Source organism: Dryas octopetala, chromosome 2 (genome assembly GCF_963921425.1).
Source record: "Dryas octopetala chromosome 2, drDryOcto1.1, whole genome shotgun sequence".
In the NCBI taxonomy this organism is placed as follows: Eukaryota; Viridiplantae; Streptophyta; class Magnoliopsida; order Rosales; family Rosaceae; genus Dryas; species Dryas octopetala.
In genome coordinates this window covers 28,644,644-28,669,488 of record NC_141367.1, presented here as the reverse complement: position 1 = coordinate 28,669,488, position 24,845 = coordinate 28,644,644, and the positions used below count along the sequence as shown (strand labels likewise).

General features: G+C 36.2%; 4 protein-coding genes and 1 non-coding gene across 7 annotated transcripts; 2 read left to right on the top strand and 3 right to left on the bottom strand.

Moving 5' to 3' along the window:
- Window positions 1-27: 27 nt before the first annotated feature.
- Window positions 28-2,574, bottom strand: LOC147295245 (Pentatricopeptide repeat (PPR) superfamily protein). Its single transcript, XM_086232090.1, has one exon. It carries the CDS (start codon window positions 2,539-2,541, stop codon window positions 574-576), a length of 1,968 nt encoding a protein of 655 aa, XP_086088216.1. The 5' UTR covers window positions 2,542-2,574; the 3' UTR covers window positions 28-573.
- A 105-nt stretch (window positions 2,575-2,679) lies between these two features.
- Window positions 2,680-2,753, top strand: TRNAN-GUU (transfer RNA asparagine (anticodon GUU)). The gene has a single exon. It is a non-coding gene; the product is annotated as a tRNA-Asn (tRNA).
- Window positions 2,754-2,790: 37 nt separating this feature from the next.
- RUS3 (root UVB sensitive protein (Protein of unknown function, DUF647)) lies at window positions 2,791-7,379 on the top strand. Its single transcript, XM_086230600.1, has 16 exons — window positions 2,791-2,991; window positions 3,078-3,135; window positions 3,262-3,321; window positions 3,428-3,466; window positions 3,553-3,615; window positions 3,736-3,792; window positions 4,004-4,067; window positions 4,258-4,341; window positions 4,689-4,771; window positions 4,864-4,993; window positions 5,635-5,727; window positions 5,844-5,982; window positions 6,339-6,379; window positions 6,467-6,654; window positions 6,801-6,899; window positions 6,982-7,379. The coding sequence occupies exons 1-15, from the start codon at window positions 2,870-2,872 to the stop codon at window positions 6,897-6,899; spliced, it is 1,320 nt and encodes a 439-aa protein (XP_086086726.1). The 5' UTR covers window positions 2,791-2,869; the 3' UTR covers window positions 6,982-7,379.
- A 107-nt stretch (window positions 7,380-7,486) lies between these two features.
- On the bottom strand, window positions 7,487-11,025 carry LOC147295242 (ureide permease 1-like). 3 transcript variants are annotated; one of them, XM_086230603.1, is made up of 8 exons: window positions 10,680-11,025; window positions 9,894-10,196; window positions 9,392-9,530; window positions 9,122-9,296; window positions 8,948-8,979; window positions 8,746-8,855; window positions 8,274-8,648; window positions 7,487-7,957 (listed from the first exon to the last, which is right to left on the bottom strand). In XM_086230603.1, the coding sequence occupies exons 2-8, from the start codon at window positions 10,128-10,130 to the stop codon at window positions 7,805-7,807; spliced, it is 1,221 nt and encodes a 406-aa protein (XP_086086729.1). In that variant the 5' UTR covers window positions 10,131-10,196; window positions 10,680-11,025; the 3' UTR covers window positions 7,487-7,804. The 3 variants fall into 3 exon arrangements, with proteins under 3 accessions (XP_086086729.1, XP_086086728.1, XP_086086727.1); XM_086230602.1 differs by having other exon boundaries at window positions 10,656-11,024; XM_086230601.1 differs by lacking the exon at window positions 10,680-11,025 and adding an exon at window positions 10,490-10,626.
- Window positions 11,026-15,347: 4,322 nt separating this feature from the next.
- LOC147295241 (SPFH/Band 7/PHB domain-containing membrane-associated protein family) lies at window positions 15,348-18,594 on the bottom strand. The gene is made up of 9 exons (XM_086230604.1): window positions 18,402-18,594; window positions 17,644-17,764; window positions 17,505-17,572; window positions 17,361-17,420; window positions 17,112-17,270; window positions 16,556-16,702; window positions 15,958-16,172; window positions 15,762-15,870; window positions 15,348-15,676 (listed from the first exon to the last, which is right to left on the bottom strand). The coding sequence occupies exons 1-9, from the start codon at window positions 18,528-18,530 to the stop codon at window positions 15,548-15,550; spliced, it is 1,137 nt and encodes a 378-aa protein (XP_086086730.1). The 5' UTR covers window positions 18,531-18,594; the 3' UTR covers window positions 15,348-15,547.
- Between the last annotated feature and the right edge of the window lie 6,251 nt (window positions 18,595-24,845).

Below are 24,845 nucleotides of genomic sequence, written 5' to 3'. Positions count from 1 at the left end.
TAAGAAGCTTTTTAGCAAGGCAGTAACTAAAAGCAATAACAAATAAACAACTTCACAATTTTAAAACAAAATATAATGAGTTTTTTTGGGCAATCTAACCCAGGTAATACAAAGTTACTTGAATAGTTCTTTATTGATTCAGCCACCACTGCTAAGAAAAGTACAGAAATCTAGTTTAGTTGAAAACTAACTGTGACATTGTATATACTTGGAAACCAAGTCAGTTCCCCATTCTACTGCATCGGTCAGGACCTGAAAAATATGGTGAGGCTTGCTTGGCTCTTTATTCAACAAGACAACAAGCCAAGAGAATCCAACTGAGAAATAAGAAAAACTATATCTCAGTGGATTCTCAAGTTAATCTTCTCCGTTGCCAACGCCTTCAGTTGTAGCCAGCACGCAGAGCCTGGTTAGAATCCTTCATTTTATTCACTTTGCTGCACTTATGTTCAAATTTTAAACTCTTGTCATTTGCGACAATTATACAACACTTCCTCCCAAATAAATATGATCGTCAAAATCATGGGAGCAGAAGCTCAAAATAACAAAAATTTCTCCCAGCACTGCCTGAGTTCATGCATTCAGACCAGCCCAATTCTTGAAAGCAACAAGTGCTTCCATTTTTCTAAAACTCCTCTTTCTCAACTTTGACACTTTAACCTTCTTATGGGTTTCCATGAATGCCTGCTTGTACCTCCACTTATCCACAAAGATTTTCATCTCTTGAGATTTCTCGACAACTTGCATTACTGCATCAAAAAAGCCTCCCTTAACAAGAGCATAGAGGAATGCATCAACCATGTTGTGATCAAATTTAAGCCCCTTCTCTCCATCAACTGAAACATTTCGCTTCACTTCATGCCATAGCATCAAAACACTAAAATATTTCTCCACAGAAACATACCCACTAATTAATGATAAATATGTCTGGTCATTAGGCTTATACTGCAAGAATACCATCCTTCTAAGAGTCCTCCTCGCATCTTCTAGTCTCCCAGCTTTACAAAAGGCATGAATAATTGAATTCCAGTCATGGGTACCCACTTCAATTCGAGGGTCCTCAACAACCTCATCTAAGAAGGCTGCCATTAACTCTGGCCGATGATTCTCCATTAAGCCTGTCATTATGGTTAGGTAACTCCCCTTTAAGTCATATGTTCTAGCTTCTCTCATGTCCCTAAACAAAGAAAAAGCCGACTGAAAATCTTGACTTGACATGGATGCTTCTATTAGAGCATCATATGTCCCCATATCCAACTGAAGCCCAGAATTACTAATATCCATGACCAGTTGAGTGGCTTCAGCAGTTCTATACTCTTTGCAATAAGCCTTCAAAATTGGCACATGCACACCAAGCCCCAAAGAACCTTCCTGAGCATTCATTTCATCGAGAATGCTGTGTGCCTTATCTGATAATCCAATATTAACACAAGCATTAATAATACCGTACCCAACTGATCTATCAACCTCGACTGTTGAAGACTCTAACTTTTGAGCTTCAATGATCAAAGTCGCTAACCCTTTGACACTTCCATTTGTAAGAAATCCTTTAACAACTTCACAATAAGTTTCTTCGCCCAAATTCAAACATTCTCCATCTCCTTCTCTCAGACAACGTAGAATAGTTGCTGAAACAGAATCCAATTTGCCCGACTTAACATAGCCATTAATCAAATTACTCTGAAACACCCTTTTATTCGAAAAACCAAACCCACCCATCAAACCCTCCAACTCAATTATCTTTTCCTCAAGACCCTTCAATGCATACAAATAAGCAAGAAAACCAAAACTCGATTCATCAGGCCGAACAGCCAAAACCGCCATGGTTTCAACAACTTTCTCAGCATCACTCACCGATTCAAGCTCACGACAACACCCCTCCAACGCTGCATTACAAGCAGCCAAATCCGGTTTCATGAACTCCAACTTCTCATCCAAAGCAATCCTACAATTCTCTTCCCAAAGCCGTAAAAACGCAACAAAGTTACCATTTATCCTACTAATTTCAACAAGAACATTGCCCCATACACTAAATGGCAAGAAAAACCTATTCTTGAACATGCACTTAATCAAAGCAAAAGCAGGTGCAGCAGTATTGGCACATTTCATAGCATCCAACACAGTCCCAAGAGTTTCAAAGTCTAAGAATCCTGGATTTTTCTCCACAACATAAACTATAGTAGCAAAAGCCCTCTTGAGGTTGTGAATGTCCCCGAGTGAGGACAAGTGGGTGATGAGAGAGTTAGTGAGGGACTTACTTGGGAAGGCAGAGCTGCCAGTGAGGGTCTTGAAGGACTTCCACGCCTCATCAGTGTTGTGGGTCAAAAGGGACTTGTGGAGGGTGGTCTCTAGGGACGTTCTGTGAGCTGGGGTTAGGGTTTTGGGAGGTGGGGTTGGGAGGTCAGAGTGGGGTTGCGTGAAGGGAGGTGGGTCCTTTTTAAGGGCAAAGATTGAAGGTTGGAGAAAGGAGTAGAGGGTTGGGATTTCAGGGGTAGAGGAAAATGCTCTTTGTGGAAGCAAGGTGAGAGCTTTCCTCCACATTCTATGATCCAAAGACTCAAACTTTCTCTTCCTCCCCTGTTCTCCTGTCTGTAGAGCTCATGATTCTGTGGTTTGTCCGAGTTTGTAAAGCTCATGAATAAATTATAAAATTAAGTTTTTAATATATCAAAAGCAACAGCTGGAATAGCTCAGTTGGTTAGAGCGTGTGGCTGTTAACCACAAGGTCGGAGGTTCGAACCCTCCTTCTAGCGCTTTTTTCTAATCCAACTTTTTCACCCGGAATAATTTAACTTTTTTTTATTTAAATGTAATACTTTGCATCTACAACGTCGAATTTTCCGATCGTAAGAATCTCACTCAATCGTCCATGGAAGTATCGTCATCATCAACAACATCAGAGATTATAGTGGAAGAATGGAATGGCTCAGCTGCGACCAAACTCTCTAAAACTGCCACCATAATTGCGTCTCCTTCACTCTCCATCCAAAGGTTACTCCTTTTCTCTGTGCTTTTTGTTTATGTTTTCACTCATTTCTTTACGAATAAAAGTTCAATTTTTTACTCCAAATCTGAAGATCTGGTAGTCGGTTCCACCATGTTTGGAGGCGAATTCTTGAAGCATTTGTACCTGAGGCAAGCCTTTTCTGTTTATTTTTAATTTTTTTAATTTTCTGCCTTTTGTCATTGTTGTTATTGTTTAAGAAGATAAAAAGGGCTTTCTTTTTTTGGGTTTTAATTTTGGCGTTTTCGTAAATGCAGGGCTTTCCTAGTAGTGTCACTCCGGATTATGTCCCTTTTCAAGTCTGGGATTTACTCCAGGTACAAATATTTGCAACTAATGCTTTCTATTGCTCTGCTCAATAAAATTAGCTGATCATTAGTGCTAATTATACAGCATAATTAATTTCTTAATTGTTTTTTCAAGGGTCTTTCCACTTACATACGGACCATGCTTTCTACACAAGTAAGCTCTCATTTACTGTATAGTCTTGTTGAAGTTCCATAGCTGATTACTAAATGCATTAATCGTGTGTTTTGTTCACTCTTAAGGCTCTGCTGAGTGCTATTGGGGTCGGTGAGAAATCAGCCACTGTGATTGGTGCCACCTTTCAGGTAAATGTTTTCTACTTTTAGCATCACTGTTGGGGTGAAAGAGGAAGCTTCATTGAGTATTCGAGCTTGCAATGCATAGTAAATGGTTTTTTTTTTTTCTCAAAATTGAAAATGTTGCAGTGGTTCCTGAGGGACTTGACTGGAATGATTGGAGGTATCTTATTCACCTTCTATCAGGTGCGATACTCTTGTTCTATTGCTCATGCTGTGCACAATTTACATTGCAACCTTTGGAAACTTTTCTACCCTTTCATGTATTCGTGACATTGGATGCTCTTTTAGTTACTAGTACAGGGTGTCTTTGGCTAGTGGTTCCGTTATGTTCACTCTTTCTAAGAATTCTCAATCCTAAGTTCATCATTTCTTTACAAGTCCCCTTGTTCTTCAGGGCTCAAATCTGGATAGCAATGCCAAAATGTGGCGCTTAGTTGCAGATCTTATGAATGATCTTGGTATGACTTAACCACTTCTGTTTTCAATTATAAGTTGAGATCGTTGTCAGAACCTTGTGCTATCTTTTGCTTGTGTGCATGGACTGACAGCATTTGACAATTTTGAATGTGAATGGACACATTAATCTGTTGTTTGCTGTTGTTTAATGTATCCTTTAAAATGACAAGAACGGCTGCTATTTGGTTGCAGGAATGTTGATGGACCTTGTTTCACCCTTGTTCCCATCGGCTTTTGTGTTTGTTGTTTGTTTAGGAAGCATATCGAGATCATTCAGTAAGTTCCTGTATACCTTGAATATAATATGATAATAGTTTTTATTTACTGCCCAAGTATGTTATATTTATAAAATGAGTTTGTATCTGCCCATGCTATTTCTGTTGCTTGTGGTTGAATAATTTATCAATTCAGTTATATGATGTGCTACTCATTTAAAGCTGTCAATGACACTATGATTGGTTTAATGTATTCCTCTTCTCTTTAATCTTAGAATGGCAGTTGTACCTTTATCATCTCTCTGCAAATATTTGTTTTCATCAAATAAAAGGTCAAACAAATGCAGTAGAGAGCTTGATCAGAATTTTTTTAATTTTTACTGTTTTCCAACTTTTCTTCTCATTTAGCTGGTGTTGCAAGTGGAGCAACTAGAGCTGCTTTGACACAACATTTTGCTCTTCAGAGTAATGCTGCAGATATATCTGCCAAGGTACCAGCACAATGGTTCTGACTGTTAGACGAGGACTGGCTTATATATGTTGGCTAGTATTGTCCATTAACCTTTTTTTGGTACATTGATAGGAAGGAAGTCAAGAGACGGTGGCAACAATGACTGGTATGGCATTGGGTATGCTTCTTGCTCGCATTACTATGGGACACCCGCTAGCTATTTGGTTCTCTTTTTTGTCTCTCACCGTGTTCCATATGTATGGTAAGTCCTGCTGCTATGATTACATGTAAACATTTTTAGATTGTGAAACCTGGCATGTACCTTCTAGAAGCCATAGTGACTGTTCAATATGTAGGACAATGCTGTGTAAAGTTAATCACAGATATATTATAGACTTCTTTGCTTCTGTACCAACAAGGATGTAACTTATTTTTACATAAAGAAACTAAATGTGGAAAGACTAAAGAGTTATGAGACAAGGGATATCCATTCCGGTGCCTAGATCTCATTGCTTGAATGCAGGAAGATTTTATAGGAGGAGAGGGAAGAAGGAATTTTATGCCATAGGACAAAATGGAAAATAAACCATCAATGTTCATGACCATTGATTTTATCAAGAATTGAATTTGACCCGATTGAATACTTAACTTGAATTTTATATTGGCACTTCTGCTGTGGAAGTTTATTGGTTGCGATAGAATGAATATATATTTGAAACAGATAAAAATTGAAATAAAATCTTACATGAAATTAAAACAAGTTTTAGGGTTTTACTGACCAAAGTTAACACCACATATCCTATATTAATCGTCTTTTGTTGACTTGTGCTATCTGAATTAGAAACTGAGGTTCTTTATGTCTTGAATTTGACCTGTTGGGTGATACTTGTCTTTCTTGCACAGCGAACTACAGGGCTGTCCGGTGCCTTGCATTAAATTCTTTGAACCCTCAGAGGTGCTCAATTCTTTTGCAGCATTTTATGAAGACTGGCCAAGGTATGCAGTTGAATCTTCCTTCTTCCTCGAGGCCAGCTCAGTTTCTTTGTATTTGACATTTTCATCTTTATTTTCTTTTGGTGATATTTAATGCCTGCATCTGAATGTGTTTCCAGTTCTCTCCCCTGTACAGGTCTCTAACATGGAGCATGTATTACCCATATGGGCATCTTCATGGAGCTCAAAGAGTAGAAATTCAATGCATGTGGAAGTACATTTAGGTGTCAGGGTCTCCTCACTAAATCACCTGGAACTGTGAGTTTCTTTACTCAGTCTTAAACTTCTTTTGCCTTTAGGTCATAGGAATCCTCTGTCACCTCATACCAAATGTTTGAAGAGCAATAATGTTCTGGTACCACTTCTGTTATCTGTAACAATTGTTGTGGGAGCCTGCTCCACCATTGGATCACTACTATGCAATTATGCATATCTTTTGATGTTTGGCATTCAAGATTGTGGCTTGATAATCAATACTTTTGCTTGGACCAAAAAAAAAAAAGTCAATACTTTTGTAACACAAGCAACTCTGAGCTGGCTCTTAGTCATCCCTGCTATTGATAAGTTTTAGTGTTGTGTATATGACTGACATTTAGGGTGATAATCTTAATCAGGAGGGACATGTTGCAATCTGCGGGATCTCATTACAAGAAAGGTTGATGTCTGCTCTCTACTTCCGACAAATGAATTTCAACCATGAACCTTGGTGTTTATTTTGTTGTTTCTCTGCTGGTCTTTCTAGCCAAGTACTTGCTAATGGAGAGGAAAGGAACCATCTGCATTGTTATGCATAAAGATTCTACTTCCACAGATGTCTTGCAGTCATTTTTCCATGCAAAGGCTATGGCAAATCTCAGGGATAAACACCGAATTCTTCATGCTGAAAGCCAAACATGGATGGATAAACATTATGATGTTTTCATTCAGAAGGTACTTTATTTTAGAATTTAATTTAGTCACTTATTAACATTTTTAGAACCTCAAGAGTATGAAACATTATTAATTAAAGTTTCAATATAGAAAGGTAACTGGATCACTGAGCATCTTATCCCTTTACTCCTTTCATTATATTGCAGTTAAAGGCATCAGGTTGGAAAGCAGAACGTCTTTTATCACCTACGATCATTTGGAAGGCAAACTGGACCTGTGGGTCTTCAGATGAAAAGATTGACTAGGTAATCACTAGTAGCTTTCTTTAAAATGTTGAAAAGAGGTGCGAGTGATGGCATTTGATATTGACTTAAAGTGCTTTGACAGGGAGGTCGCCATTGATAGTGTCTGGGTCAATCTGTTAAAATACAAAAAATTTAGACGGTGTACAACAACACAGGATTTATACGGCTGTTATATTTCACCCTGCGTACTGGCAGAAGGGTCTCACCCTGTCTTAACATTGGTGCAAAGAATTTTCTTGGGCAGCAAAATGTTGCATTTTCATCTTATGTTAGTTTACGGGTAGCATATAAATCGTTACTTGTACCTTGTCAACTTCACCAACACATCCCATTGCTAGTGCAAATGGAGATGACCAGAATGGTAGAGAATGTCAGTCTATCTGATGCTGAAAGTAGGAGTTGGGCATTCACAGTAACTTACAATCGTAGAGAATGTGGCTTTTTTCGCATGATTCAGTTTAAAGGAGTAGGGAAAAAAATGTCAAATGTATTATTATCTTATCCAAATGTGCCTTGAACAGAAATAACAGAGAAGTACTTTTCTTGCCTTGCTGACCATGTGCTTAAATAAAAATGGGGAAGAAAAACCATAAACATCGAAACATTGATATCACCTGGACTTATTCATTGGTACAAATTTCACTAGAATCTTTAAATAACTGCCCCATATTTTCTTTTTGGGGGTAAACTACATCTTTCACCAAAGATCAAAAGGGAATAATTGTTTAACCAAAAAAAAAAGTGAGAATAATCTTCCGTGAGATATATGGAAGCACCTCCACAATCAATAATCTTCATGACCCATGACACCACAATCAATAATATTCACCAACCAGCTGGAGTATTTTTCTGCTTGACTATTTCATCAATTATTTATAGCTTTATTTTCTTACACAATATAGTATTCATTTTCGATGCCCTGATGATGCCATAAGGACCGCAATAGCCGCAATAAACATAAACAGCATGCTGCTAAGCAATACATATGTTCTCGGTGATGATTTTCGGTACTCTCCAAAAAACAGGATGCCCCAAAAAGTGCTCACAAGTGGAAGTGCCTGCCATTACAACCCCAAATTCATATAAATAATGTTATATTCACTAAACATGCATAAAGCATCACTCACCAGCAGATAAGTTGGTCATCAATGAGTAAAAACATAACTAAGACAAGGGAAATTTTCTCTTGTCAAACAGTCTTACATGTTAGGTTTCAATTTGTTAATCTGGATCATTGATTAGGTGAACTTTTGTTAAAATGTGTGATCCAAATTCACACTTTGCAAGCATAACATGTCATATAGCTGACAAGAGAACAATACCCACTAAGAAAATCACCCCAATACATCCATGTGTTTAAGTCATGAAACCAACCTGAACAGCATCAGCTGCTGCATAACCTGCAGCTTGACCTCCCATAAATTGGAGACCATTTCCAAATCCACATAAGAGACCAGCCAATAAGGCCCAGCCCCTACCATTCCAATCGTTCAGATAGGCTTTGAATGATGTTCTGGGTATGTCCAGTAGAGGGTTGTAAAGGAAGATTATGTTTAGAATGACTGCAATGAGAAAACCAGATAATGAGAAGTAGAAAAATGCAGTGTAGACAACCAAATGAGGAACTCCTTCCTTCAGAGTGTGCCACTGATCATTTGTGGCCAAGTTGAATGCAGGTGAGAAGAAAGAAAAGCAAAGTCCAGCAACGAAAGTTATCCCCAGTCCAATAAAAGTGCTCTTCCCAAAAACCTGCACAAGTAGAATCATACCCATTGTAATAGAGAAGTTCACACATTAATGCATCAGACATTGAAAGAGAAAAGCAATGTGAAATGGAACCACCAACCTTAATTGCTCTTTTGTTCTCAAGCTGTACAAGAAAATCTGCAGTCCCAGACTTTGCCTTCAGAGCAGATTCATTTCCATCTTCCAGATCCTTCGACCCAGCTGTGGATGCTGATATTGAAACAAAATATGGAACTACCATCTCATAAACGGTAACAACACAAGTATAGAGTGATATGTTATAACTTCAAAGAATTTCTTACCCTCATCCGGAATCGTGGAACTATGTGAAGCCCTGTCAAAACATTAAACTTGGTGTGATGCCAAATGAACACGAATTTCCAATAAAGATTAATCAACTAGGAAAACCAGTAAAATGAACACTTGTTTCCAACCCATTGAAACTTTAATAACATCTTGAGGCAGAAGAAACGTACTTTTCCCCATCTATGTGATCACTTGGCAAACTGTTAAGTTTTGTTTTGTTATCAGCTGCATTGGATGAGTGAACGGCAGAGCCAAGACAAACTGCGATCAAGAAGCAACCAACACCGGGGAAAAGAATCTCTGCTCTATTAATTTTGTCATCTAAGAAGTAATTAAAGGTTGTGCCTGTTACATTTAGAAGGAAGAGAGTAACCAGTATGTTAGAACTTAGTACATAGTCATAACAATTTATGAATACATCCAAGTGTTGGGAGAGAGACCTATCACAACTGCGATGCTTGAAGTGATCACTTCTGTCACTGACAGACCAACAAAAGCCCAAGCATACTGTGTTGCTAGATTTCCAAGGCTGAGGACCACCCCGCCTGCCATTGCAAATAAAACACAGGGCCAATTATCCTGCACATGTCATCCGAGATGCTTCAAAAAACAGTTGTAACTGAAACTATGTCACTGCAAATCAAGATCCAAAGCCTGCTATGGCCAGGTCCTGGCCACAGTTTGATTAAAACGATAGTAGCCTTCTCAGATTCAGGAGATTTTTCTCATTGATATAAAGATAAGAAACATCAGCTCAAAACAACTCATTATTTCTGTCCTTTCGCAGGCGTGAGAATTGGGTTGTGGCTATTTGGGTTTATATAGCATTCAAGCTATGGAGTATGAATGATTCACATAACAACCATAAAAAGCTCAAAACAGTAAGAAGAAAAGAAAATCATTTCCACAAAGTCTGAACCACAAAATAAACTTTAAACTCACCTGTGCAAGTTGAGTTATAAAATTAGGCATCTCATGTGTGCTGCTGCCAATCTGACCAAAAGTTAAAGCTATAATTACAGCAGCCAAGAGATTGGTGATTGAATAATCAAGATAAGTATGCTGAGGAAGTCGGCCTCGTCTTTCTAGGAGAGTCAAGATAGCAGGCCATGTGCCCAAGAAGAGCAAGGCAAGCAGCATGCATGCTATAGCTCCTCCTTTGCTTTCCACCACATACATTTTTAATCCACTACACAAATTCCACTCAGATGGTACAAAAATTAGCAGAGGAACACCAGAAAGATCCTGCACATCACAAATAAGATTCAGTATCACTGGGTTCCTAGCTCATGAATAAATCTGCTATAATTTCAGACAACGAATAGGTTAAAGAAATTTCACTTATATGAAACATTTGGACTAGGATTTCCACCAAAGAGAAAGCATTGATTACTGAAAAGACTAAAATATCTCAGGACCAAAAGAGAAAAAGTCATCAAATATGTGCATAAGTGGATAAACATCTGCAAGTCAAAAGGCTACCAACTATGGCGTCAAATTCAAGGGTATAAAATTAGCGGTACATACTACATACATACCATAACAGAGCAAAACCCAATTCTGAGGAACACCAGAATTGCCTTTTACATCCACAACTCAACGTATTCAAGTGTGAAAACAAAAATAAGAAAGACAAGCAAAAATAAGAAAAGTAAAAGCCAAATTATCTGGGAAAGTTGTTACAGGTTGAGAAGGATCACTAACCAATCCAAAAAGTGATGAACCCACCACTAATTTGGACCCAAGCAGCGTCAGCAGACGCCAACAATCTTTTTTCACGTCACAATCACAAATCAGAATCTCATATTCTTCTTAGAGCAGCCAAAAAAAAAAGAAGAAAAAAAATCAGAATCTCATATTCTTCTTAGAGGACTTGAGAATCTTTCAAATCCCATCAACACAAACTCTTGCTTCTGAGCATGCAAGAGTAAGGCCATGAATGAGAGAAGACAGCGAACTCGTAGCTGGATATAGCGGTTTCACAGTTTCAGTGTATGAACTTTGAAGGCGTTGAATAGTTTATCTCTTAGAAATTAGAATGGAGTTAAGAATATCAATATTCTAAGATGGTTTCACAGTTTCAGTGTTTGAACTTTGAAGGCGTTGAATACTGAATAGTTTATCTCTTAGAAATTAGAATGGAGTTAAGAATATCAATATTCTAACTGGAATCTTTAGTCTGGATTCTCTTAAATGTCTACATCTGGATTACGTCTATAATTATTTTTGTACCGATGGCCATACGAGTTGATATCACCGCTTAAAGAAAGTGGAACAGCTATATTGACTTCAATAAATAAACAAATTAACAATTGTGAAGTCCATATTTTTTGTCAGCAAAAAAAAAAAAAAAAGGTTTTTTTATACAAATATCACCTGAATTATAAATAGTGTACTTTCATATTACTCAAACTTTTTTTCTTACCAATTTATCACTTGAAATTATCAATATGTACTAATTTGTCACCTGATATCTATTTTTATGTTAAACCATCAAAAAATTTTCCAAACTTCCCATTTTGTCCATGAATACAATAAAAAAATAATATTATTTTAAAAACTATTTTTAAAATATAATTATAAAATAAATAAAAAAACCCTTAAAAGTCTTTTATTTTTCTAGTGGGTTTAATTATAATTTTTTTTCAATATTTCAAATGCTTTTATCATATGAATTGAAGGAAATATTTTTAAAATAAACAGAAAATTTAACTGAAGTGACGGTAGGTGATAGATTGGCCAATATGTGAACGTTTAGGTGATAAATTAACCAAAAAAAAAATTTGGGTGATATTTGAGCATACTCTCTATAATTTAGGTGATATTTTAATAAAAAAGCAAAAAAAAAAAAAAAAACGTAGAAATTAGAATGGAGTTAAGAATATCAATATTCTAACTGGAATCTTTAGTCTGGATTCTCTTAAATGTCTACATCTGGATTACGTCTATAATTATTTTTGGACCGATGGCCATACGAGTCAACATATTGCCTGAAATGATGTCACCGCTTAAAGAAAGTGGAACAACTATATTGACTTCAATAAACAAACAAATTAACAATTGTGAAGTCCATATTTTTTGTCAGCAAAAAAAAAAAGAAGATGGTTTTTTTATCCAAATATTACCTGGATTATAAAGAGTGTACTTTCATATTATTTAAACTTTTTTTCTTACCAATTTATCACTTGAAATTATCAATATGTACTAATTTATCACCTGATATCCATTTTTATGTTAAACCATCCAAAATTTTTCCAAACTTCCCATTTTGTCCATGAATACAATAAAAAAATAATATTATTTTTAAAACTATTTTTAAAATATAATTGTAAAAAAAACTTTAAAAAATAAAAAAAGGAACTACCCTTAAAAGTCTTTTTTTTTTTTTTTCTAGTGGGTTTAATTAGAATTTTTTTTCAATATTTCAAATGCTTTTATTATATGAATTGAAGGAAATATCTTTAAAATAAGCATAAAATTTAACTGAAGTGACGGTAGGTGATAGATTGGCCAATATGTGAAAATTTAGGTGATAAATTAACAAAAAAAAAAGGATGATATTTGAGCATACTCTCTATAATTTAGGTGATATTTTAATAAAAAAGCAAAAAAAAAAAAAAAGGAAATAAGAACGTAGGAATTAATATCAACTTGGGTCACATGAACGTTTTCATCTTTCAACTGAGTTTTGCTAATCCATGAAAGGATTTTTTTATTTTTTTTTTTAATACCCAAAAATTCCTTGTGGGACTCGGATTAGAAACTAGGACCTCAATCTTTGAAAGACAAGAAACTCTAACAAATAACTAAATAGGTACGTTCGAAAAAATCGAACCTCAAGTTATATGGGAAGAAACCATAAAGACCTCATTACTCAAACTAAACAGTATTTGGTTAATCTGTTATAGTGAGACTCACCTCAATAATGTTAAAGATCATTTATTCATGTTTGCCGAAACAAAAATAATTAATTCACATGCAAGCAACTGGATGAATGATTGAATGCCCACAATAATTAAAGGATAATTTCAGTTTAGTACTTCAAGTTTGTTAAATTTTAATTTAATACTTCATGTTTAAAATCTCGTAATGTCATACCTATTTTTTTAATTTGTCGCAATATCATACTTCCGTTAGTATAATTGTTAAAGAAATCTATTAAATATTGACTTGACACTCTCACAATACTTACTGAAAGTCACGTGGCATAAAAATTAATTAAAAATCTAAGGAGGGTGTCTTCAACTCAGATTTTAAAAAAGTTTAATGGATTTTAAAATCCATAGAATCCATCAAAATCTAAAAGAATTGGGTGGAATTCTCATGAAATTTGTTATGTGTAAAAAATGCATTCAAATGCATTCAAATCCATCTAAATCCATTCAAATCCTTCACTTAATGAAAGCCATGACTTTTTGAGGACACCTGGATTTCATTGAAAACCATTAAAATTTGAGTTGGGGACACCTAAATTTTATTGAAATCCATTAAAATCTAAGTTTTGGACACCTATATTTCATTGGACTTTTAAAATCTAATAAAATTTAAGTTGGGACACCCCTAAAAATATTGAAAGAACTCAATAAAATAAAAGAGACAGAATTGGCCTTTCTTTCTCATATTCATCAGCTGAGAGATGCAACGAGTACCAGTTTCGCGGATGGTATACGGCGAGCAGTAGCCGGAAGATCCGACCCCTATCGCCACGACCGCCCGATAAGTAAGCGAAAGCGGGCGGGTAGTGGGAACCGTGCTGGAGATGGAAGAGAGCAAAAGGAGGAGAGAGAGGAATGTGGCTGAGAAGAGGGTTAGAAGCCATTTCTTCTCAGCTCCCATAATGGGTTGGTTTCGTTGGTTCTGGAACAGCTGCTTTGGTGGTGGTGGTGGTGGTGCATATGGGTATGGAGTCAAATCAAGGAAATTGAGATGTGGGTATGGTGGAGTTTGTGCTTTCGGACTAGTTCTGGTAATGGGTCAGTGAAGCTCTTGGTATTTGTGGGTTTGGTTCTAAGGTTGTTGTGAAAATGGTGAAGAGCATGAAGATTTGGGTGTTTAAAATTGGGCTACAGAAGTAACTGTTCTCGATATTTGGGAGGTGAGTGGGTTGGGTGGTGGACGCGGGGGAGGGGGAGGGAGGAGGGTTTTGGGGCGGGGGAGGGGGAGGGGGGAGGAAGGCAGCCGGGCTTTTTATTTATTTTTTAATTCAATTATTATTTTTTTTATACAAATTTTAAATATTTTCTTCTATTTTTTTTAATTCAGTTATTTCTTTTGGGATTTTTTTTTGGGGGGTTAGAAACTTAGAATGGGGCGTGGAATATTATGGCTCTTGGGAATGAATTTTTTTTTAGCATTTTTTATAGAACTTTTTCATTAATTTTGGGAATTTGTTGGAAATTTTTTATTTTTTTAATAATTTATTTTTCAATTTCTAGTCAAATCATGTGGCATCCAGTTAGTATTATGGGAGTGCCACGTAAGTGCTACATCAGCATTTAATAAATCTCTTAACAATCATACTGACAGAAGTATGACATTGCAACAAATTAGAAAGATAAGGTTCATCATGACATTACAAGATTTTAAACGTAAGATACTAAATTAAAATTTAAAACAAACTTGAGGTATTTAGCTGAAATTAACCCATAATTAAACATATAAAATAATTTTTATGGAAAACAAAGGAAAATAGGAGCTGTCTTGAGTTCATACGAAAGTTTCCTGTTATAGAATTTTTCTTCTTCAACTTTTTTCTTTTTTGGAAGAATAGAAGACAATGGAGGTTGCATGAACCATAACAGGTTTAAGATATACAATTAGTGGGTGGTTTTAACTTGTACTTCTGTTTTGAGAACATCCCAAGTTGGACGGGAAGTCTTAAAAGAGAAAAGAACTAGCTTTTCACACACTATTAGCATGACCAATATAAAAATCAAACAGTTCAATTTGTAAAACCGAATTAATTTATTTGTTTGGACCAATATATATCGATTTTGACCGTACATAAAACAAAACCGACATAAAAAATAGAGCATTGAGATTTGAGCAGAGTAGTAAGTATGCGCCCTGCTACTACATCTTCAATTCATCATCAATACCACATGGTCGTCTTCATGCGTGTACGCAGTGGGCATGTCACAAATGGAAGTTTCCAACCAGAAGAGTGCATATCACTGACCCATGTCGAAAACCAAAACCACAAAGGAAACCAAGGTCCATAACAAGGGGGGTCCATGGCAGCAACCCTTTCAGTTTTTTAACATGAACCCAATTGCTATTAATTGATAACTGCAGAAAACGATTTTCCAGTGTGGTTTTCATTTTTCATTGTTTCAATTTCTGTGCCCCTTTGCTCGAAATCACCAATATATGATTTGAGAGAGAAAAAAAAGGTAATGTACGAATGGCATCTATATAATACGATAGTCACCTGAGATTTTAGGCTCTAAAAGAGCAAATACAAAACCAAATGTGGATATTCAACCGAAAGAAATAATTAGAACAACTTTAGCTGCAGAACTCAATGACTATTTTTTTCTCCCTTTTGTGTTCACAGTTTGTATGTACCTACCCAAACATTAGGAATAGCAATTAGATCAGGCAAATTGAACTTCTGGATTATCTTCCCCAGATTCTGAGTTATCTCCCCTGGGCACTTCCTTTGACACCTCTCTGGAATGTAAAAAGTTCCCCAGCAACCTCTGATCCAAAACCATATTGGGTACCTGCAGAGCAAAGCTACTGAGTAAAGTTTGAACAAAATGACACAAATACAAACAGCACACACAACACACACACACAGAGATCGACCTTGTCCCCAAAGAAAATTTTTGTATTATCAGCAATGGCCTCGATAAATTTCAGCTCAAGAAACTGTGGTGTAAGCTTCAACTTGTTTGCTTCAGCTTCTTGCATGACCCTGAAATTGAGAGAGAGTAATACCATTAATCACTCACACAAATAACATAAATATATTCTCGCTTGAAAACAAGAATGGATATGTCACCGGTAGAAACTAGCATCTGCAAGGCTCTTTTCCCGAGCTAGATACATCGTATTTTCAATTTCTTCCTGCCTCCTGGAACTGTCCTTCTCCATCAACTTTTGTTCCATGAGAATCTTACTGACATTGGCATTCTTCTCAGCTTCACTGATAGCCATCTTCTTCTTGGTTTCTGCCTCTTTCTCCACCACTCTCTGTCTCTCTATGGCAATCAAGACCTACACAGTACAACACACATAATGTAATGATGCATTCTGTAACTCGGGTGAAGGGTAATCCTAAAATCTTATAACAAATTTATGTTTGTTAAGACATGCATGTATGTTTGGGAATCAAGAACTTGGAAGGGTAAAATTGAATGCAAATGAGAGTTATGTCTCAATTGTAATGAAGAAATACAATGTTTCAGGAAAATGTGTAGAACAAAATTGTAAAGTTTGAAAGAAAACCTAGAAAGCAAGAAGTAAAATCAGAATAAATAAATTATTGCATGAGTCTGATTCACTGTAAAATCACAATGTCCTATTTTAGTAATCATTCAATGGTTGCGCCAAATTTATGGATGAATAAATGAAAATAAAGTAACTATTCTTATCTTTACCTTGGTGCGTTCCTCTTCCATCTGTTCAAAATTGCGCCTTATACTATCTGGGATGGTAGGCTTTGTGACACGCACATTGATAATTTCAATACCTGGAGCATAACGTGTACAATCACCCTGAAGAGCTTCTTTCATCTTTTCATCAATCTGAAAGAGATGAATATATTGTTTTGTTAACAGAAATGCATGTTGTGATAAGGTTTTGGATATAACTTAAAGATAAAAATATTCAGGCCACAAATATTATATATCAAAATAGCTCATTAAAACATGATGTTCCACAAATTATATAAAAAAGAAGTGAAGTACCAAAAGATCCTAACAGCATAAGAAGCTCAACAAATATTAACGTCACAGCACCTAATCAACAGCTCCTTTGTGGAGACATAATCTTAGAAAGCATGACCCTAGGGGGGGAAATATCAACCCTAATTCCACAACCCTTAGGTTTACATCGCAAAAGAAAAGGGAAAAAAAAGTAAGCCGCTGTTATCTGCATTGGGCAAACAGAACAAGGTGTACAAAAACTACAGATAAAAAAAGCATTCCACCTTACCTGATCGAAGACATCAATGTAGACTTCTTGAAGAGAGTGCGAGCTGCAGAACTGGTTGATCTCGTGATGAATTTTGTCATAGATCCATGTATTGTCGTATTGGACGCCATAGTTGAGAAGTGTCTCATATACATAGTCCTTATGGAGCCGGTTTACAACCTGAAAAGGCATTCCAATCAGTGCATTAAATTGAGGACATTAAAATTAGACTTCTCGTAACATTAACAGAGTAATATCTCATAGCCCTACCTCTATCTTCTCAAAATTGATCATGACACCCCCTTTTGTACCACATGGAATATCCCTCACCTGCAATTTTTTGACAGAAGGTTTCAAGCATAAGAATGGGAATAAGAAATCCTCAATCTCCAAAACTAAGATCACCAAATTTACCTGATCAGTCTGAAGGGTCACTTGAACAGGTTCAAACTGGGTTACCAGAGGCAGCTTGAGATGAAAACCTGAATTTTTAAAATAATGAGAAGCAGGCAAAGTTAAAGCCCTATGGAAGCAACTGCTCACTACAAATTACCTGGATCTGTAACAGTGTTTAGAAGAGCACCTCCTCTCCAATATACGCCAACATGACCTTCTGGGACTTGGTGCAGAATGGATAGGCTATTTTTGAGAGTTGTGGTTGATGGAACCACTACCTGTTTATATCAGCGCATCCCAGTTTATAAGAATTTAGCACACTACTTGAAGTTCACTGGCTAGCATATCATAACAATTAGCAAAACTATTATTCAAAATATTACATCCATCACTATGGAACTAGCATACTGCTCGTTCCAAATCCAACTGGAACTAACTTAAAGTTCATCTATGTTGTAATTGACCAGTAAACTGAATATGCCGATATGAAAACCTGTATTAACTCAAAAACACTACAATTAACAATCACAATCAATGAGATAATTGCTTCTTCAGTCCAATACCAAAAAAAATCCTTAGTTTCCACATTATTGGGTTTCATAGTAAATATTTAACATAAATCATGCATCAAATTCCTTAACAAGAGACATTAGACTCAAACTAGAGCACTTATTTGACCTTAACCAAATCAAACTTAAAAGTGACAACAAATTGATGAAAATTTCCATATATAGTATGCATTTAAAGATGTGTATTCAACTCGAAAGCATAACCTAAAATGCGATGGCAAAAATACACTCAAAAATATCAAATCGGTAGTGAAAAACGAGTTTGATTAAAGCGATGAAAGAGGACCTAGCCATTGTTCTCAGAAGGAGCAGAGCAAAGTACAAGTTAAAGTGTGAGAGAGGTTACCATGGTGAAGATGGCGATGAAAGCGAAGAGGACAAGGAAAATGGCGGAGGTATCGCCGCCTCCTCCTCCTTGAGCCGGTGGCTGAGGCCGATGCTGTGGAGCTCCTGGTCTCTGGTGCTGAGGATCCATGGCGGTTCTCTCTCTCTCTTTCTCTTTCTCTCACACTGTCTGAGCTCTCAGTCAGTCTTACGCTCTTTTTTCCTAACTTCCTTCCTTCAATTTCCGTGTCCCTTTTTTAGGTAATCAGATTTGGCTATTTGAAAAGCCCACTGCCCGCGAGCCCATTGGGCCTGGGCTGCCGCAGCAGGCCCTTCTTCCGCTTTTGGGCCATACGACGCCGTTTCGGGGACCGCAACCTTTGGTTGGCGGTAAACTCAAAAATTCGTAGTCCCTAATCCCCCTACGAGAGAGATGACCGTGAAAAACAAAAAGCTTGGTTTTGCATCAATGGTTTGCAAATCACCTTCAATGGTTGTCTGAATTTAGATGGGTTTTCATTAGAATTGTCAATGTTGAGGATGTGTTGGATGAAATAACTGAGAGAGACATTGCCGTCTATGCTTGGATGATTACTGGGTATTCTCAAATTGGTGATGAGGGCGCTTACTAGTTACTAGGCTTTCCCAGTTGACCTCTATACCCATATGCAGACGCAAGGATTGTATCTAATCCGGTTACTTTCGTGAGTTTACGTCTACTAGAAGAGGAATTGAAGTATTTAAAACGAGATAAGTCTCATGCACATGTATAACAAATGTGAGTGGCAGCCTGCATTTTTGGAAAACTAATATGTGACAGATGATGATAATCAACTAACTATAAGGAATAAGCATTACAAAAAATATGAAGAATTGGGCATACCCATGCATGGTAACCATCATACTCTGTTTTTACAACTGCACTCACCCTCCCGCCTTGATCCAGAAACTTCTCAATAAAATAAAATAAATAAACTCCCCTCCTCTAACTAACTCTCCCTCCATTCTAAAAATACCCCCACCCTCTCTCACCCGCCTCATCAGTCACACAATTTAACAATTTCAAATTTCAGTTTCTCTCTCTCTCTCCCTTTCAAATTTTCAGTGCTGTGCTCTCAGATCTACTCATGGAAGAATTGGTGATAGAGAAGCTGACTCCACATATTCTGGTGAAGTCAGCAAAGGAGGCCTCTGCTCTTTACAGAGAGTTGTTCGGAGCTGAGATTCTGGCCAACGGTAAAATCAAAATTGGCTCGCAGATCATTGTTATCACAGAATCTGCAACATCTACTCAGCCGCAGCGTCCTGCTCTTTGTTTACAGCTTGAGTCTACGGACTTAGCTTCTTCGGTGGTGAAGTCTCTACGGCTGGGTTGTGAACTTGTCCAGAACATAGTGGAAGACGTGTATCGACCTGGCGTCCTGATTGCTAGGATTTCGGACCCTTTCGGGCAGATATGGGAGCTCGCTGACTCCACAGGTAAATAATCGATATTCTTAATAATTATTTTCTTTTTTTGAGACATGTTATATTGAATAATTTATCACTTCTCAATGCGTTTTGTTTCGATGAGAGTTGTCATTGCGTTTTGTAAGTCTTTTCGGTGAGATATGATTTAGAAAATCTTAGCTTCTTTTTTTTTTATTTAGTAATTAATTTGTAGGTTATTAATTAGTTTATCAATTCTCATTGCGTTTTGTAATTCTTTTCGGTGAGATTAGTAGAAGAGTAGTGTTTGGGAGAAGAGAAAATTAGACAGAGAAAAAAAAGTACAGAGAAAATAGAAAGATGATTCTGTGCTTTCCTATGCAGTTGATTTAGAAAATCTTAGCTTCTTTTTTTTATTTAGTAATTAATTTGTAGGTTATTTTAATTAATTTATCAATTCGCATTGCGTTTTGTAATTCTTTTCGGTGAGATTAGTAGAAGAGTAGTGTTTGGGAGAAGAGAAAATTAGACAGAAAAAGAAAGTAGAGAGAAAATAGAAAGATGATTCTGTGCTTTCCTATGCAGAGGTTTCTTCTGCACTTCATTAATCTGACCGACCATGATCCAATGGCTTACATGATTCCAGTAGCTTTAGCTTATTAAGATTTGATTTAGAAATTCTTAGATTCTTTTTTTGATTTAGTAATTAATTTGTATCTTCTTTTCTTTATGGATATTTAGTAATTTAATTAATTTTAAATCGTTCTGGAAGGCGGTATTGGATATAAGGGTTTTTTGATTGCGGTGGACGGGCACTAGGAAGTGTTGCTCGTCGGGTTCACGAGCGATGAGAGCGACTATGTCAAAGAGGTTTTTGAACGTTACCAAGGAACGCCGAAGGCGGTTTTAGCTACAATATTCGAGAGGGCTGCAGAAGAAGGTATGACCGAGGATGATGGTGTTGTTTTTGACACGATAGTGTTTAAAGTGGATGGCAAAGAGAAGGTGGGTATTTGTTTTTTTATTTTCTAATTTGATTATAAAATAAATATTGAAATAAAATTGATGTGTCGGTTTATTGAAATTGAATGACAGGATACTGTGCAAAGATTTCGGGAAAAGTATAATTATAAAGGCACAATAGTTGGATTCTGCGAGTCCAATACTGCAGAGAATCTCATGATTGAATTTACAAGTGCTGGAGGGGATTTCATCTGTGTGCAGCCATCGGCTGTCGCAAAGGATTTCTCAACGGATTGGGCTACAGTTAGTCACGTTTTACTTAGTACCGTGAAAAAAATGTACAGAGAATCACTCAATAGGAAGCAGGCAGCAATGAGAATTGAGGCTTTTAAACAATCGAAGGAGAAGCAGGAGGCCGGATTGGACAAGGCGGAGATCACGACAGTGACTCCACAGTTGGTGGTGAGGACTTCCCAGACTTGCCAATTTGTTGAACAGTATGGAACTGTTTTTGGTGCCCAGGAGGTTAATTTCAATGTATTCTTTGGTGGACACACTTGCTCTGAATTGTTCCTGGATTCTTACCGTGTTGCCGTCAGAGACGACCCAGACGACCCTGATCTCAATAGGTACATTTTTATAATGTTTTTTCCTTACTATTCTTACTTTTTTTTTTTGGTAAAATGGAACTATTATTACTACTTTAGTTTTATGAAAACTGGAAATTTTAATTACTGTTTGTTTGGTTCTCTCAGTTTGATCAGAGTGCGCCCGCAGCCAAATCTTTTTCTCGAGCTTGAATGCTCAGACCTGACAACTAGTCTAAACAAGGCTCGGGAGTTCGATTGGACTCTTCTGAAGGAGGAGAAAGTGGAGGATGATCCAACTCGTGTTGAGCTTAAGGACCCATTTGGACACGTGTGGCATCTCTGCGGCTGCGCAGGTATCATCTCTGTGTGGAATCAGTTGGATTTCTTTTTATTTTAATACTTTTATTTGTTGTTTTTATTAATTAATTTTTATTTACTTTTTTTTTTTTTTTTAACTTTTGGAAGGTGCGCGTATTTCTGGGATTTGACAAAGAGAAGGAGAAGCTATTGACTGTTGAGCGACTTTCACAATTACTTATTTGAACCTTTTAATTTCATTCTCTTAGATGATAATTGAGCGACTTTCACAATTACCTATTTGAACTTTTTAATTTCATTCTCTTAGATGATAATTGAGTGACTTTCACAATTACCAAAAGCTTCTTATGTAGCCACCTGTTGTGAACCACCTACTGTAAATATTTCTTACATTGCCACCTGTTGTGATTTGTGAATCACCTATTGTATGTGTTTCTTTCATTGTCACCTGTTTTGATTTGTGAACCACTTATTGTATATGTTTCTTACATTGCCACATGTTGTAGAACAGAATTCAATGAACAGAATGTGAAAAGGGATATGGTTAAAAAATGTTTGATAAAATGCTCGAAAGAAACAATTCTTTAGTTAAGGGCAATGTCTTTTCAATATGTTATCGCATTTCTAACAGGAACAGGAAAAACGGGACCGTTTACAAAGGACATAAATGAGACTCTGTTTGGTGTATACCACTTTGGTTGGCATTGACATAAATGGGACTCTAAAGCTAGTTAGCAATACAAGCGGGTAAGCTAGTATTCAGTGAATTACTGTTCATGTTATTTAAGCAAGTATGTGCTGCAAATCTGCCTTATTTGGTATGGTGTATTCTGTTGACATGTTATATGGCATTTGCAATAGCTTTCCATTTTCAACAGACTAAATTTGTACCATACTTTTTATTAGTTGTGTGACCACCTGCCTAAATCTATTATTTTGTTTGGTGTATTTCTGTTGACATGTTAAGAATGTTGCTCAAACACAATTTGTCTATCATTGTTCATTTGCAATTGACATGATATGTTGTATGAATTTCACTGGTCAATCTAAAAATATATACTGGAGTTGTAGCTCAACCAAAATTCAGAATGGTGCAAGTTCGAATTTGGTTTAGTGGTTAAACAAATAGAAAGAAGGCCTTATCTCAGTTTAAGTAGTTATGGTCTATTGAGGTTCTTTATATCAATTATCATTCCTTTAAAAAAAAAAAAAAAAAATTAGAGCTATAGCCTATAGGAAAGTTTAAGCATGGCTATGCTTAAGCTAGTAGTTTGAGTGAACAAAAGTAATTTTGATTTTGACATATCAGCATATTATGTTAGTTCAAACTTTCTTAATATCCAATGCATCTGCTGGTCATAGACCTCGGCTATTTGATCACATAAGCATGTACATTCGGTGCAGTTGATGCATCTGCTCTTCTGAAATCAATGAATTTTCTCTTAGAATGCAAGAGTCTGGCGATCTAAAATGTACTCCTGTAGCTCTCCTTCCAAAATTTATTCCTATAACTGATTCTGTTGGCCCTTCTAACCATATTCTCTCCACACCATTTGCCAAAATGTTGAAATTTTGTGTATACTTCCCCACCATGCTTGGTCTGAATCGTGAGATTAAAGATGATATCAAAATTTCAGGCTTAGTAACACTATCAAAACCATGGATTCCCCCACCACTTTTAGAGCAACCGAAGACCTTTTCCATAGAGAATGACAATGAAAGGACAGAATCCAGTGGAATTTTGATTAACATTTACTGCATTGAATGAGGGTAAAGTATAAGAAAGTCTACCATCAGTGATTGCCATTGGGCCACTTGCACCATGTATCTTTGAGAAAAGCCAACAACTGGCATGGCTTGATGATCAACCATTTAGGTCAGTGTTCATGTCAGCTTTGGAACTAGGACTTCCATGTCGAGGGTAGCAAACTAGAGATGAGGAGTGGTCGTAGGTTTCGTTTAATTATAGTTAACCTTTTATGATGATTTCATTGATTTGGCCCTTCACTTTTACTGATGGCTGCCATTTGTTGAAAGATATAATGGTTTATGTGAGCCATATCTTTCTCATTTGAAGTTTTGGGCCTTGATTATTGACTTGCATTTCACCAATTAATTATTATCGGTCCGCAGACTCAAACTTTGTATGAGTTTTTTACACTATCAGAATGTTTTTGGAATTTTGTGTTTTGAACTTTTGCCTCTATAAAATGATTTATTTCATCCTATAACGGGGTGCATCATCGTGACTTAAATAAGTAGAGCCAGAAGAAGAAATTCCAGTATGGGATCATCGACAATTTCCTCATGAGGATGACAACCACCCAATTAGTTGGACTGACATTTTTATTAAAGTCCACTCGAGTTTAGGGTGCAATTAAGATTAAATTTCGTTTTTTTAGGGTTTCGAAATTGAAACATATATTTAATAATTTTTCAGAAAGATTTAGCCGAAATTTACTAAAATTTATCGAGATTTATCGAAATTTTCATATTTTCTATTTTCTTAAACTTCAAAAATTCACCAAAAATAATTTGAGACTCTAAATAATTCACCGAAAAATTCTACAGACTCGTATTGATGAGTACTAATTTCCTATAACCTCAAAATAGTCAAATTGCTTTTAAAAAAATTTATGAAAAATCTTACTCTTATAATTTAATTCTGAAAAAAATAATAATCGCCAAATTCTTAATTTTCATTTTCTAAAATTTATTTCCACACAACTAAGCTCTAGAACCACAACCAAAGGTCTAAGTTAGTTAAAATAAATTTAAAGAAATTTCTAATTCTTTTAAACAAACCTTAAAACAAATTTGAAAAATTTAAGTAACAAAATTACCATAAGCCAAAATTTGGGTTGCTACACTTATTGAAGACAAAGCTTGGCTAGGTGAGAGGCACAGGAAAAGAGGAAGGAAAGATTAAAAAAAAAAAAAGATTGAAGAGAAAGGCACGGAGGAAAAAAAAAAAAAAAGGAAGGGGGGTTTGAGGTCTTTGGGCAATTGAAAAGAAAAAAAAAAGGTTTGAGATTTAATTTAGTTATTTTTAACCTTAAAATTTAATACATTTCTATATAAAAAAAATAATTAAAAGTATCCTAAATGGCCTAAAATTTAATATCCTAAATAATATAGAGTATATAGGATTTACTGTATAAATTATA

Coding starts and splice junctions, on each gene's coding strand:
- LOC147295242 (XM_086230601.1), bottom strand. Junction 9,531..9,893: donor TTATAACTCAACTTGCACAG/GTGAGTTTAAAG, acceptor TGACATGTGCAG/GATAATTGGCCCTGTGTTTT. Junction 8,856..8,947: donor TTCCACGATTCCGGATGAGG/GTAAGAAATTCT, acceptor TTTCAATATCAG/CATCCACAGCTGGGTCGAAG.
- RUS3 (XM_086230600.1), top strand. CDS start 2,870: ATGGAAGTATCGTCATCATCAACAACATCAGAGATTATAGTGGAAGAA. Junction 3,136..3,261: donor TTGAAGCATTTGTACCTGAG/GCAAGCCTTTTC, acceptor TCGTAAATGCAG/GGCTTTCCTAGTAGTGTCAC. Junction 4,342..4,688: donor AAGCATATCGAGATCATTCA/GTAAGTTCCTGT, acceptor CTTCTCATTTAG/CTGGTGTTGCAAGTGGAGCA.
- LOC147295241 (XM_086230604.1), bottom strand. CDS start 18,530: ATGGATCCTCAGCACCAGAGACCAGGAGCTCCACAGCATCGGCCTCAG. Junction 17,573..17,643: donor AAACACTGTTACAGATCCAG/GTAATTTGTAGT, acceptor TTAAAAATTCAG/GTTTTCATCTCAAGCTGCCT. Junction 16,173..16,555: donor TGGAAGAGGAACGCACCAAG/GTAAAGATAAGA, acceptor TGTACTGTGTAG/GTCTTGATTGCCATAGAGAG.
- LOC147295245 (XM_086232090.1), bottom strand. CDS start 2,541: ATGTGGAGGAAAGCTCTCACCTTGCTTCCACAAAGAGCATTTTCCTCT.